The sequence below is a fragment of the Chamaea fasciata genome, unplaced genomic scaffold (genome assembly GCF_029207755.1).
Source record: "Chamaea fasciata isolate MVZ Bird 193981 ecotype frontalis unplaced genomic scaffold, bChaFas1.0.hap1 SCAF_2, whole genome shotgun sequence".
Taxonomy (NCBI): domain Eukaryota; kingdom Metazoa; phylum Chordata; class Aves; order Passeriformes; family Sylviidae; genus Chamaea; species Chamaea fasciata.
In genome coordinates this window covers 84801134-84817514 of record NW_027094087.1, presented here as the reverse complement: position 1 = coordinate 84817514, position 16381 = coordinate 84801134, and the positions used below count along the sequence as shown (strand labels likewise).

At 36.6% G+C, this 16381-nt stretch overlaps 1 protein-coding gene across 1 annotated transcript in view; it reads right to left on the bottom strand.

The window, feature by feature from the left end:
• Positions 1-16381, bottom strand: part of TMEM131 (transmembrane protein 131) — a 93695-nt gene that overhangs the window by 58785 nt on the left and 18529 nt on the right. The window contains 2 exon segments of the mRNA XM_066176549.1: positions 4236-4276; positions 15614-15675. Of these exon segments, the coding sequence (XP_066032646.1) occupies positions 4236-4276; positions 15614-15646 (74 nt within the window). The 5' untranslated portion in view covers positions 15647-15675.

The window sequence follows — 16381 nt, the reverse complement described above, 5'->3', positions numbered from 1 at the left end:
ATTCTCCACATACATGTAAAAGTTAGGCAACATTTTCTCAGGCCATGGAGTTATATTATCCTGGAAAGCCAGTTGGACAACACAGATTTTTAAAATTTGTTACATTTGGTTGAAGTTTGGTAAAGAAAAACAACATCATAATGAATGCCAACTATTATAATAAAAGTAACAACTGTAATAAGATTCAAACAGGAGCAAGCAATATTGGGGTTCACAAACTTTGCCTACCGAAGGGCCCAACATGAGTCAACCTGCAGCAGACTAGAAAATGATGATAAGGTCTGCTCAGCTGGGCACTTGCTCACCCAAGGCTGGATACACCCATGGGTAGGGCAACTTTACAGCATAATGACATGAAGTTAATTACAATTGTATGCATGTAGAAATATGGCTCCCGGTCTTATATCACAATTGAAACATTTTTCCTACCCTACCCTCCAAGTCTTCTAACTTTTAAAGACAAGAAGAACAAAATGAAAAAGATAAGATGCATCTGGAAGACAGGACTGCTGATATCTGCCAACAAGCACCAGCAGACTAAGAACCGGCCAGGAGTCATCTGAACCCGTAATTTAAATGTTCTTAACATTTTTTTTCCTTCTGCAAGAATCTTGGTTTTAAAAATGAGACTTGAGAGTGAACTACACATAGTCCCTAGCAGGATCACTATCCTCCCTGTTCCATCCATGCTGTATCTGAGTGGGCATTTACCTCAACTACTAACTAAGATACTGCTGCTACCCAGATGCAATCCACTGAAGTGCAACTTCACGTCTCAGTAAGGTTCATCACAGATGCTGTCATAAACATGGTCCAAATAATAATGCCTGCAAACACTGTAGCTGATATGGGCATCCATCTGTGCTGAGCCACAATATCCTTCTGTCTTAAGGACATTCTCCAGCACTTCCATAATGCTTTTCTGTTTATCAGAGTACTATGCACTCCATTTTAGATAATCAATTCACATCTTTGCATTTGGAGATGAAGAAAAGGCTTGTCACATATGGTATTTAAAGATTTCTGCAAAGTTGGGCAGCAACTGCCTCTCTTTATCCTCACTTTACCTTTCTAGCTGTTCTGGGATTTCTGTAGGAGTTATGTGCTCTGTGGAATCTTATCTGTAACATCTTTAATTGCTACTGTAGAAAATTCAAATCTAAGCATACTCCACATGTATTTTTTCCCACATTACTTCAGCAGTTGTTTAAAGGGTTTTATTTCCTCTCTTGGGCCATAAATTGTAAAGAAATAAAGACAGCAGAATTAAGCTATGAAGCAGCTTAATTCTCATTAATTTATTTAGCAACAAGAACTCTTAGAAAGCCGCTATTTTATTTCCATTACCACAAAATCAAATAAAAGCTATCTAAAAATAACTATGTGAACCTTTAAAATGACAAATTGGCAAATACTTCACAGTGGGTACTTTTTGTGCCAGAATCCTCGAAAGAGCCACTGCAGATTTTTTGAGCTAAAAAAGCTTCTCTAAGTAACCTGAGTGCATCCACAACTTGTTAATATTTAAAAATATGGCTAAGCTGCATATATCAGAAAACATATTTTAATTTTTAACACAAGATTTTTTTTCAGAAATATGGGTATTAATCACAGGTTCAGTGAGAAAGTGAACTCCCACAAAACAATTGACCACTTCAGTATCTGGGAGAAGCTTCTGCTAAAATGCAGATGAATAAAAAGAATAGCAAGTTGTTTTTTTTTTCCACAAACTACCCAGATAGTAGCTGGCTCACATATGTCAATATTAACCTTGTATCAGGAAAACACACTCATACCAGACAAAGTTCAAAGCTAACAATTCCCAAGGGGGAGTGTCTGGGAAAGAACAGGGAGAAGCTTGAATGCACTGTAATCTGACCATAGGCATGAACAAAACAAATTAAATTGCTAGTTCATTTGCCTCCTTCCAATTAGTGCTAAAACGTAGATCAGAGAACTGAATGAAGTGTCTAAATAGGGAAAAATATTGGCAAGCTATACCGAGAAGAAGAAATAATCTCTAATAAGGACAAGGAAAGATGAGTCATCTAGAGAAGTTTTTTTTTTTATCAATGCCATTGAAAAAAATCACCTAGAAAAAGACCTAAATGAAAGATTCATGCAAAACCAATAACAGCAGTGAGAGAAAAACAAAGCAAATTTGGTATTTACTATCTAACATGGTAACAGGGAGCTTGTGATGCAGATCTTCATCATATTGTGACTGAACTTCAAATAGGCCAGCACTCTTAAGTGGAGTGGACTATTTGTATACAGATACCTAAACCAGTGTTTTAAAAGAACACACTCTAGAACACTGAAGTTTCCATACATAAAGCAATCTTCTTAGCTGAGAAATGAAAACAAAAAAAAAAATCCTGTCAGCAATCTCATCCATGGCCTCAATCTCAAGAACCATCAAATTCAGTTGTTTTCTGGGTAATAGTATTGCACCTAATCTGTGGATGCCAATATATGCACTTTGTTTCTGCCATTGAGATTTCATGATTTAAACAAGACACCATTCCATTTAAAGAATCTCCATATGGTCTGGCTATATCCAAGACACAGTAACACACTAATCATTGTTATCTTTTGTTCAACTGTCATTCCTGTAAATTCATATTCTCATACCTGCAATCTGACTGACACACTGCAGCACATAACTACAGCTGTTTGCATCCCTGTCCACAGCTGGAGATTTCATAGGTTTTTCAAAATGTGCAAAAAGAAGGATCTTAAGCCCACAACTAAGCAACTACACACACAGTAAAATAGGAACTCATCTAAAACTGAAAATTCTTTTACTAGATTTCCCAAAAAGGAATAGAGAACAGGTCATAGAAAAAACAGAACCGTATTTACTGAAAATGTGCTATGACAGTTTGCTGAATGCTAGTAAGAAAGAAACAAGCTTTATTATTACTGTTCAATGCACTCATTAAATAAACAAGAGTATCTGGTGATTCTCCAGAGAAAAATTAGGGACCAGCGAAAAAAGAGGCCACTTATTTTCCTTCTCAGATATTACACATGACAAACTCTTCAGTAACAGATTATGTCTTCATGATAGGAGAGGACAAGACAGGGTCACAGGATGCCTAGTCTGGAGAACAGGAGGCTCAGAGGTGACCTCACCGCTCTCTACAACCATCTGAAAGGAGGCTGTAGCCATGTAGGGGTCAGACTGCTCCCGGGCAACCAGAGACAGAACAGGAGGAAGCGGCCACCAGCTGCACCAGGGGAGTTCAGGTTAGAAATTCAGAAAAAAAATCATCATGTGGTTAAGTACTGGAACAGCCTCCCTAGGGAAGAGGTGACATCACCATCACAAAATGAGTAGATTTACAACTCTGTGATATGGCTTAGTGGGAATGGTGGCATGTGGCTAAAGGTAGGAGTTGGTGATCTTGGAGGTCTTTTCCAACCTTAATGATTCTATGGGACAAAGGAATGTGGGGAAGAATCTATCAAAAATAACATCAAGTTTTTCTTCAAGGATTATATGAAGAACTTCTGAAGCAGGCAAACTTTCTCCTCAATAAAAGATACTACAGAAAAATGATTTTAAAGAAATCTACAAGCAGAGTCTCAGTTTAATTACACAGAATTACTCTGTGGTATACATTACAAAGTGAATTAAGGAATCCTTCAGGTCCCCAGGTAAAGTTTCTTCCTCATGTAGGGGCCACAGAGATGATCAGAAGGACAAATCACCTCTCCTACAAAGAGAGGCTAGGAGAGTTGGGGCTGCTCAGCCTGAAGAGAAGGCTCTGAGGTGACTTTAGAGCACCTTCCAGTACTCAAAATGAGATAGAAGAGAGGTGGAGAGGGACTTCCACAAGGTCATTTAGTGCTAGGACAAGGAAGAAAGGGCTTTAAACTGAAAGAGGGAAGGTTTAGATGAGATATTAGGAAGGAATTCTTTATCGATAGGGTAGTGAGGGACAGAAACACAGCCCATGGCAGAGGGATGGAACTAGCATATCTTCAAGGTCCCTTCCAACTCAAACCATTCTATGGCTATGCTGTTCAATATTAAAAAATATCTCACATTTTAGTTTCATTTCCTCTGTGTGACAAAAATAATTGAAAAAAACCCCATGTTTTTTCTTTGATCATTTTACACGAAGCCTTTATTATTAATTATTATTAATAATAATTTATTTTTCTTATGAAAAGTATCACAAATCTTACAAATAAAGTCTGTATTAAATTTTAGGAAATATGCTTACCTTTTCTGTTGATATGAACTGAGGCCTAAAGTTGTCTCAGTCTGTAAAAGAAAATAAAAATTAAAATTTAGAGACCAACAACATTATATTGCCAGTGAGGGAAAAACCCCAACCTAACAACCTGTCAACTGCAACAAGTTAATGAATCAGAGCTTGAAAGAAAAAAAGAAGTTGTGAACTGGAACAGAAAATGTAAATTGGCTTCTTCCAATTAAAGAAATCAAGTTTGGCTTGGACAAGAACTGTGGTAGTAATGCCCACAAACTACAAAACAAGCAGCAACTTAAAACCCTAAAAATTGAGAGAAGGAAAAAATCCAGGAAATTACAAAACTGTATGGAGCAAAAGAAAAACCTAGCATAGACAGATGTAAGAAACAAACTACAAAGAAAAGCGTACAAGAAAACAAGTCCATCAGTTATCTCATTGACGTAATTTAACACCTCGAAAACAAAGAAGGCTATAATCTCCATTTGACTAGGAAACATCATCTCCTTCTCTGCTAATGATCTTCTAGCCTCTGTTATTCATACCCTTCCTTCCACTCTGTTGGACATTTCAGTTAATTACCTGAAAACAAGGAGGTTAGGTTGTCTAGGGATTTCCAATTAGTTTACTCTTCCCTAAGAAATACCAACTGGTTTAGAAGCCTGCATATGCAGTGTCCTTTCTGATATTGCTAATGTTAAAACATACCAGACTTGGAAAACTTCTGTCTTCCCACAGGATTTGGAGATCAAACTGAGGATTTTAGGCGTCCTCTTAAAGACATTTCATGGCCAAGCTGAATATTTATCTCCTGAGAGTGGGAAGAAAGCTCACAGGTCTGACAAAGTCTATAGTGCACCTTGACCAGTTCACCTCTAGTACAAGGATGTCTCTTGTTTGCAAGAGGAATAAAATCTTGTATCACATTTCAGAACTAAAAATCAAGTCCCTTTTGCTGGACACTTCACTGATTTCTATTTCAGCTAAAAATTACACTTTCTTTCTTTTTTTCTAAGCTAAAGTATTTTTAAAAATAGTTTCTTAAAAATTATCTTTATTTAAAATATAGATTATTTTATTAGAGGAATTTTGATTTTGCTATTCGGAGACACTTTTTGGAAATTTTATAATTACTCCTATTAGATCACTGAGCCTACAAACATTAATGTTTGATTCATGTCAAGGATCAATCTGGATAGTAAATCTATGTAGCGTTCCAGATTTAAATGAAGTTATTTGGTTTACTCACCCTCCAATTTGCATCAAACTAAGGAAAGCTGGAAGTGTATTATTTATCATTGTAAAACAAAGCTAATCTGTCTGTAACTTGAGGATTTATTTGCAATTTTGAAAGGCCACACAGAACACTCACTAGATTTTTTTGGGTTTCAAACCTCTGATATAGAAAGTCAGACTGCCTTGCTAAAGGGATACTGCAGGAAGGGGTTCACATGAAATTACATTTTACAGTACAAAATAATCAGTGCATTCCTCAGTGAAGAAAAGACTAAATAACAAGCTGTTTCATACTATGTTATTGCAGTTTGAAAGTCAGCAAACTTTCCTTTAAACTTACCTACCACATTTGTACTGTAATTAGGAAACCAGTCCATTCCTTATTCTTCATTGAAACACCATTAATTTAATGAATAGAAAAAAAAGCTTAAACATTTTTCTGTGTTTTCCTAGCTAAGGTATACTACTCATATAGTGAGAGGCTTTTAGTTCAGCTTCTTAACTTCTGATGCCAAACTCTATTTTCTATTAGCAGTAAGATACAGGTAAATACTTACTACTCAAACTCTTTTCAACAGATTGTAAGAGAAATTCAATTAAAATGAAGGAGAAATTTAAAATCAGTTTTAGTTAAGTGATGAATGCTTAAGGCACAAAATGTTTTCTATCTAAAACTTTCTAGGAAATACTGTTAACTAACTAGCTAATTAGCTCTGAAATCTAAAGAAATTAAACAGAAAAAGGCAGATCTCTTCCTTCCATACCTTATATTTTCCTCAGACTGGAAAAACAAAGGCAAACCTTCCAATTTTAAACTGCCACACATTATTTTCTCATTTCAACCATGAGAAAACTCATGGGTTGAAATAAGGACAGTGGGTATATGACTTCTGTGACAGCATGTGTCTGAGAAAGTTTAGGTTTGATATTAGGAAAAGATTCTTCACCCAAAAGGTGGCTTGGCACTGAAACAGGCATTTAAGAAGTGTTTTGACAACACTCTTAAACACATGGTGTGAATCTTGGGGCTGTCCTGTGCAGGGCCAGGAGTTTGACTCGTTGATCCTTATGGTCCCTTCCAACTCAGAACATTCTGTGATAATAATTCTATGATTTCTTTATTTTACTTTACCTGTTTAAGTGTCTTTATCTTATCTCATGTGTTTTCTCACTTTTACTCTTCAGATTCCCTTCCCCCATCCCATCCAACTGGGGGAAACAGAGCTAGCAGCTGTGTGGGGCTGAGCATCCAGCTGGAGTTAAACCACAACAACCAAACTTACCCTGACATTAAGATATATAAAACCTTATATAAAACCATGTAATCCTTACCAATGTCCTTGAAAGCACATTAATCACTGAAATGAAATAAAACCTTTCTTTCAACAATGGAGATATTTTTTCTTTCAAAACATAACTAAAGCACATAATTAAGTTACCAGCAGTTACCTGACAGTCAGATCATGAAGCTAACAGGTTCAGATCCTATGACAGGGCAACTAAAATAGCCATTACCAGCACTGTCCCATCCTTGACAATTAGCTTTGGCTCTAACAAGAGAGCACATTCTATTAAGTTTTAAATAATTTCATACAGAAAGCTGTTAGTTATGTGTACTCTTAAGCCTCATAACTGGCTGTCAAAAACAATAATTATAGACTCAGGCTAAGATCCCACCCAGGCCAACTATTAGACAGATGGCAGTGGAGATCAAATTTAACTCCAGAAAAATGCAGAAACAAATGTAAATACACATAATTGACAAAAATGCAAAATTGACAAAAAATGCTACTACATTGCCTTGGCTGTAGTTAACTCTTGGGAGTTGAATTATCTGACTGCACACCCAAGGTCTTCCCCTGCATTCTGAAATAACTGATTTGCTTTGAAAATATTAAGTCAAATATCTGAGATCAGGTATAAAATCATAACTCACTCTGCTAATACTGGTATTTCTGAGATATATTTAAGCGCAAAAATCCATCAAAGATTCACACTTACAAGGAAAAGTCTGGTTTTTACTTTCAGATGTTCATTAAATGCAAGTATTATAAATTCATTTTAATTACACTTTCTGTTTTCTGACCAGGACCTGTTTGCTTTTTGCTTTGTCAGATTGTTTTTGTGGGTATTTAATTGTGTGAATTTTATTGGGATTTTTAAAGCTTGTTGTTTGGATCAGGGTCAATCAAGAGCAAAGAAACAGCATACCAACTTCAGCAACTATAGCATCATGGAACTAAACCAAAAATAAATCTCATGTGGCAGTTTCTATAATTACCACTCATTTTTATTACATGTCAATCTTTCAAGTCATGCAGTAAACAAAAACATACAACTGTGTCCAGTTACAAGTCCTAAATACTTTTTTTTTTTTTTTTTTTAATTTGATCTGCAGGTATAATTGCGGACCTATTGTACTACAGTCTGGCCTGCTATTTTTTCTGTGTTTAATTTTCCTAAACTGCCAGGAACTAAAGCCATGTACCTGATCAATCCACAATTTATTGTGTAGGTTTTGCTTAATACTGTTGTTTAGTCAGGTAAAGAGAAATAAACTATGGCCTTTAAAAAATACAGCTTCATCTTTTCTTCCATAAAGGATAAATTGTAAAAGAGCAGAATTAGCAAAATATGATTTATATGAAACATTTATTAAGTTTTATCTGTATTGGAAAAGCAATACAAATAACTAAATATTGCAATGTACAGATCGGGAAGTATGATGCATGTGCACACTATTAATATTTCAAGATATATAATAAGATAAATTACAGGGGAAAACTCCCTTCAATTGGATTAATTTCCTAATCCAAATCCCTAACAACAAAACCTAAGGTCAGCACAAAAGAAACAGTAGAAATATACAACTGAGCAGGAAAAAAGTGAGAGAGGGAAAAATCTCCCCTTTTACCAGTTCTGGGCATTTATGACCCTTCTGCCCAAAATGCTGCGTTCAAGCCTTGAAGACAGATGATTCTTTTTTAATTTTTTTTTTTTTTATTTGAAGACAGCATATAATGTTGAGGCTGTTGCTCCTAACAGTATCATGCCTTAATTTAATCTCTTATATAACCCTAAAAGGATTAAACTATAAACCAAGAGGATTTCAGTACAAAGATCTTGAGAAAACTTGCACACAGTGAGCTAGAAAATTTGAAGGCAGTCAGCCAACATTATGGTTTCAAGACTTTAGAATAGTTTCTCTCCACAGGCTTATATTCTCAAGACAGATTTCACAGAGAATCTGTACCTGAAAGTACACTTTAAAGACTCAGTATAACTGTGGAAGACACCAGACAATAATCTCACATACACAGAGAACCAAAATCCATACCTTACAGCCTGAAGGCTGTCTCTAAAGAACACCCATGGTTGTTAACCTCAGCAAGAGCATAAAAACAAAAAATCCCACCAAACAAACAATCACAACCACCAAGTTGATTTTAATGTCTCATCTATTTGTTATAATAGCTATTCTTCACTTCTTGGTAAGAGGTCATATTACCCAGCACTACATTCAGTCATCTAAACATAGGCATCTGCTGCCACTCAAGATAAATGTCCTAGGGCAGCCTGCCTGGTCTCAGACTGACGCCCAGAAGGACACGGTTTCTCCGACACCCTGTGCCATATCTGCCAGGTCCATGTAGATGCCCAGGACGTCTCAAATAGCACTGTTGAGATTTTACTCATATTGAGGTTACCTATGTTTAAGCAACTGAACTAGAGCTCAGAAGTCTTCAACAAGGACAGCTGGGGCAACGCAAGGAGGCAGACCATCTTAATCAAGACCTGGGATTTCCAACACCAAATGTATTTCTTTAATGTTAACAAAATTCTCAACAAGCAAAGTTTTCTATATTCCTACACAAGAGAGTATCCACACCAATTTAAAAGACTGTTGCAGTCTGAAAGACTCAGAACATTTTACATTTTGCTATTTTCACAGTAAGGCTGGTTCCTCCTCGTAAAAGAGGTAAGTGCTGCTTGCAACTAAATGTTGAGAGATAGCTACAAGTGATACATAAACGGCAGCTTAAATCTTATTGTTGCACTCATGAGCTTTATGCCAATAATTTATTAATTAGCATAATTAAAATAAATATAATTAATAAGGAATATCTTGCTTAAGGTAATGAAAAAATGAATGCTGTAACCTGAAAGGAAGCTGAAAGAGGACTGAAGTCATTCTTGCCCTGGTCTTTCATGACCCAAACTCACATAAGGAAACAAAAACATCATCAGTTGACTGTAGCTGATGCAACACATGCTACTGACGCTGGCTTTGCAACAGTCACTCCTGGGCACCAATTATTTTTCATCTAAAGCCTGGGGATGGCAATTCTTCCAGTACAAGAAGCAGAAGTTGTTCAGGTGCTCATAAGCAATGGCAATGAACTAAGGTGGCTCTTACTCCTTTATAAAATCACACATATGGGAAAGAAAGCTCCAGAGGCCATCAAGTCAGCTGTTGCTCAGTGGAGATCTCATTAGTGCAGGTTGCTTACAGCTTTGGGCCATGATCTCAAAAGACAAAAATTCTACAACTTCTTTTAATAACCTGGTCCAGTGTTTAACATCCTCAAGTTTAGAAGTCTTTTTTTTTTTTTTTTTTCCTTGCATGGGTTTAGGAATCTGTGTCCAAAGCTTCTCATTCTACCACTGCACACACTGAAAAAGCTGGTTCCTGTTAATTCCACACTGCCCACAGCAATTGCATTTCCTCTTGGTCTTTTCTCCTAATAGCTGAAAAATTATATCTTAACATGAGAAGCCTTCCAGCCCCAGATCATCCTGTATTACTCTGCTGTGCCTGCTCCAGTATGTCAGCACCTTCCCCACACCGGGTAGCCCAGACTGGACACAATACTCAAGTGCAGCACCACAGGCGGGGGGGAAATCACACCCTTTATCTTCTGGGTCCGTGTTTGTTCACAATTCAGTAGGCTGGCAGTTGTCTTTGCTACAACAGCACATGGACAGCTTACGTTCAACCTGCTCTCTACCAGAAGCCCCATGTCTTTTCTGCAGTGCTGCTGTGATGGCCCAGCCGATCCTGTCACACAGGGTTGTTTCCTCTCAGGTGCAGGCCCCGCACCTGTCTGAGCTGAAAGTCATGAGGTTCCTGTCAGACTGCTGAAGACCCTCTGAATAGCAGCCTTGCCTTCCAGTGTAACAGCTCTACTGTCCCAGTACTTTGGCCAATTTGGTATCATCTCCAAACTCACTGAGAGTACTCTCCACACCACCAACCAGGCTGCTAAAGACAACACTGAGCATTGCTGTCCTCAGTTCCAAGCTCTATCACAGGTAACCAAGTGCCAGCTGAACTCTGTCCTGTAGAATACACCCATCGAGGTCAATGGTCCAGACACTTTAGTGCCCACCTACGAGCCTGTATTCTGAGCACTTTGGCTACACAGATATCAATGGAGATCACACCAAATCCCTTTAAAAAGTCCATCTACAATAGGAAAATCTGAGTTAATTAAAAAATGTGCTTAGACTTTACTCCCTGAAAACACTATTGCGGATATACCAGAGCTGAACACTTGCCACCTCTATTAAGAGAATTCTTTGCTTTGCTTGCTGCACTGAGAATGAAGTATGGATCATGCAGAACATACTAAACTTCCACCAGTAAGAGATCAACACAGCTGAGTCCCACAAAGGTAATTCAGTTCCACGTCTTCTGTGTTACAAAGCCACTGCACATCACATTAAGGTCCTGTCTCTCTGTTATGTAGGACCATTGTAATTCTCACTACCAGTCTTTGTAACAAGCATTTTACAGCAGTTTATGAACAAAGACAGCAAATATGTATTAAGCATATATAAGCATACAGGTTTTCTTTTTTCCCCATTTCAGCTATTCTGCAAACTAGTAATTATCAGTAAAATAGTTGCTAGGAGTTTGCTGTAAAAAGTGGTTTCATACACTTATGATTATTGCAGCAGATTCATGTTAAGACAATTTGACTGAAAAGCCTTACCACTTTCCTTTTTCATTTTAGCAATACACTGCTTTAAAAATACTACTGCATAAGCAGAAGTACTTTCCAAACAGTCCGAATTAAAAAAAAAAAAAAAAAATAATAAAAATCAATCACTCTAGAAAACAGTGGTCCCAGCTACAGTGTGCAGAAGAATATTAGATACCCAAGGCAAAAGCTCTAACAACAAATAGAAGGACCTGGGAAACAGTCTTTTATTAATTAAAAAGAAAACCAACAACAAAAAAAACCCCTTTTCTCTGAAAAATTTTCCTTTACCATTCACTTTTCAAAGTAAAGTCCTCTAAAAGTGAGCCAGTATGTTGGCTTAACATGAAAAGACAAATTATTAAAAGTAACAGTTGTAGTTTATTTCAGCCCTCCTAATAGTTGCAGATGACATAATTGTCAGAGACATGAAGCATCTGTCAGGCCTGGACAAGGGTTCAAATAATCAGGACACATGGAGGAGATGGCCTGACACTGACATAGCAAAGCTGAGCTGAAAGAGAGCTTAAATGTAAAACCCGGCAGGGAATAACTGATAGCACACTAAAGAAAACAATGTGCCTGGAAAGCAGAGTGAAATACAAACTATATGAGCAAACAAAATGCTGTCAAAAACTTACAACTTATTTTGGCACTACTAAAACAAGCATTGCTAGACAGAGAAGGAACCACTCTGTCCTCTCTCTGAGCACAATGTCTCAAACACTACACTTTAAGTAGTGACAAATAAAAATCCAGTAAATTTAGAGAGCGTTGTAAAAAACTTGCATGAAGAAGCTCTAGGTAGATTTTAGTAAAAAGTTATCATGAAGAGGCAAAACAACCTAACAAAAAACCCACCAAGTACACATATGTTTGAGAAAAAAGCAGCAGCAAAACCAGCTTGGGCATGAAACTCACATACTTCTCTAGAGGTTTTAAGAACAGAAGAGTCACCTGCCAGGCACAGCCCATCTACACACACCACCACCACGAAAAACGTCAACATGCTCTTCCATTACAATCAACCAAGTCTATGATCCTGAAGTGCCAAACAACTATACAGACAGACATCTGCACACGACATCCTTTTGAAGAAAAAAACCAAACTACATTGCATTTACATTAATACTATTCTTACCCTATGTTCAGGACCTAAATGAATTATTTGAAGAGTTCAAAAAGTTGAGTTCTTAAAGGGACCAATCCATGCAAATAGACAGAATTAAGAAATACCCTCATTATTTTAATTTAATCCACAGACAGAACTAGCCTAAATTTATTTAGATATAAACCTTTAACCTGAACACATATGCTGAAGAGTAGAATTCTCATTTTTTCTCTGGCAAGACAGAAGATTGAACTACATGATATGGCACTTTCTAAACCACAAACTGTAAGTCCACACCCAAAGAGTACAGTCTCTACTTTTGCTAGTTATCCAGTAGCATGAGCTCATTAAATTTCCATTGACAGTTTATTTCTACCAATGAAATGTTTTTCTACTCAAATATTTAAAGATTTATTCTCTTTCAATAAATAGCTGCTTTCAGTCAGACTGGACAAACCGAACTTTACAACGTATTTCATATATTTTTACAATAAAATTCCTAAAATGTGATGGAAAGACATAAGGAGTATTTTACCAACAGTATGTACTCCAAATTAGTATAAAAAAAACAGTATCAAGAGGGTGGACACTAACTGGAAGGAGGTGACAGGAATCCCTAAAAATAAAATTATTCAAGGCTTGGCATTTGATTTACCTTACTTGAAAAGCAACTCTTTCAAACAAGAAAAAAAAACTTGCTCCTGCTCTGAAGATAATCAGATTCTTGGGGGAAGTGGAGATAAACCAAGACTGGAGATAGCTTTGATAGCTCACTGATTATTAATCACTTCATGTACTGAATTGGTTATATTTTTATTTAAAAAAACCAAACCACCTGAAGTTGACACAACATTAAACAATACTGACTTACTACTACATCATGGTATTTGTAATGAACAGACATTTGTGAAAGATCATGGAAAGCCCAAAAGAGAAACAGTCAGTGACATCACAGTAGATTTAAAACTTTAGTAACTGCTGTACACAAGACATGTCTGGTTTTACAACTGTGTAATTGCTTTTTTTTAAATTGCAGTAAGTAGTCACAAATGGTCACCATATAACTATCTGCCTGAAAAAACCCAAATACTTTGTAAGCTAGAGAAAACAGTATACACTATCATTCTGATTAAAAGGAAGTGGTTTCATTTATATTGGTATGTTCGGCTTAAAAGCCACAACCATAACATAAAACATACAAACCACTTATCAGAAATTCTGTCTCTTTTGTTTTGTTTTAAATCAAACATTCAGCAACATATTAGGGGAAGTGGCAGCCCAGTGTGATCTAAAGCACTGCAAACTTCAAGGTGCAGTGTCCAGAACTGCTCGACTTTGTCCCGCCATAATAATATCTTGAATAACATCTTGAAATAGTTAGCATAATTAACAATCCTTTTACTTTCCCATGTTTATATAACTTATTGAGTGGCTCACAGCAGTATTATTACTTTCTAGTCTAAGAACTAGTGGCTAATAGAGTGCTAAACTGAGGAAGATAATTACAGATTTTTAAGATTCTTTTGAACTAGTTAAAAAAAAAAAAGAATTCTGATGAGAAAGGAACACTTAAAATATGGATGACTGAATGCAACTACATCATCTTTACCTTGAACACAGGGCCAATGATGACTCCTGTTTTTATTAAACCACTTGTGTCCAACAAAATACGTTCTATTAGAGTATGTAAAAGAAAAGAAACTAAGCCTTGTGGGCTTTTTCCTTATATTTATGGTGATATGTGGTATCTTCATGCAAGTTAAAGAAATATTCACAGCTGAAAGCTTTAATAATTGAGACTGTAACCACTACATGAAAAACTTCCACCACTCTACTCAACACATGCAAACATAAGCCTATACACAGATGTCTGTTATGGGAATATGTTTAGCACATGCCAGCTGAACAACTGGCTAATGAGGAACCCAAGGCTTTTTTGTTTGCTTGTTTGGTAGGGTATTTGAGTTTAGGAGGTTTTATTTGAGGGGTTTATATTGGGTGTTTTTTATTTGGTTTTAACTGCAATGTTTCCTGTCACTAGTTTGCATAGTTTTGAAGTCACCAGTTTGCATAATTTTCAAGTACCTTAGTCTTGTACATTACAGTCCTAACATCTACAGTAAGATATTTTTGAGTTACACTAAGGACCAAGGACTGAAGAAAGAAAAAAACCAACCTAAGCAACTTCGTAGGTGAGGAAAAAACCAAAGAAGACAACATCATATATCTGAAACACGTAATATGTTGACACATGTATTGACTTTTTTGAACTCCTAGGAGGTAGGAATTATAAATGAAGCCCTGTACTGGTAACTCCTCTGCTCCCTTTCAAGTAGAAGACTATCACCATCAAGGAATTTTAAGAAAAATATTCTCAACACACATACAATTCACAAAATGCATGCATATGGAATGCATGAAATATGAAATCTTAGTCAATGGAACTTCAGAGCTATGTTATCTCTAGTATCAAGCCATGTTGCTATGTATGTCATCCTAACTACTGCCACCATCTCAAAATTTCAGCACATATTTTTTAAAATTAACTTTTTTCCTGTTTTGACTCAAACCAAAAGAAAACTGATAGGAATGGCAACATCATACATGAAAAACAACTATTTGCAACAGTAATTACTTCACCGCAGTAATTAGAAGTTCTTTAAACCCAGTGGTAACTTGGTCCCCAGAACGGCCTTTAGGTTTGGGAATCTTGCAACACTTGCAGTTCCTACAGATGAATTAGCCAATTGCATCCCAACTCTAGATCAAAGATGAGCCCTAAACACAGAGTATCTCCCAGTTTTTCTGAGAAAGAAAGACCTGGACAGAGAGACAGGCCAGAGAGAACCTGTGGTAAAAGCCAGGAGTTTTCCCAACACAAACCATCAAGGAACCAGAACCTCTGGCCACACCAAAGCATACTGTTGTAAGTAACTTTAGAAAGTCCAAGGATTCTGTGGACTTGAGCTTAATGCTCGCTTATTTTTAGAACTCCACTAACCCATGAGTTCAAAAAGATGAAACATTGCTAGTTCAGATGATTTACTCAGACTACATACCTGTAATAAATCTCCTTCATCAAAACGTAGCATTTCTATTATGCCATCCGACTGGATGAATGCTGCAAAGAAAAAGAAAAAAATTGAGTAATTTAACAAAACCCCATTTTGTGATAAATCAAAAGAAAAATTTAAACAACTAAAATCTGTTGTATCTCATTTTGTAGACAGAGCTATGACAAACCAAAATAATAATGCATAATCTACCAAAAAAACCAAACATAAGTCTGTGACACTAACTTGCTCGAGAAGTACCATGCTTGGCATTTAGTCTTTTACCTTAAAAATGTTAAACTCCAAAGGGAACAACTTCTTCTAGGGTCCCAAAAAGAGTGGTTGCACCAAGCTAACTCCATACTTCAAGGAGTATGACAGGTTGGGTACCTGTATCTAAACCCACAAAGTTCAGACACAAACAGAATTTCTGTTTCATTTACACACCAATAATTTTAACTGTACATCTGGAAAGCCTCCTTCACACTGCAGCCTAATCCTTGGCATGGCAACAATCCTCTCCATCTTGACAGGAACATATTAAATTTTGAAACAGTTTAGAAGTGCTTGCACCATAAAACTAAACTCCTCAAAAATTTCATGCCCCAGACAAATATAGTATCCTCAAACACTCCACTCATTTCCTCTACATGTTTGGTCAGGCAATTGTTCTTCAATTCCTCTTAAAATGTAGGGAATGCAACTTTCTTCTAAAGACAAAGAAATAAGGGCATTGCCCTTCCTGTAAAATATAATAATCTGTACAAGAATGAG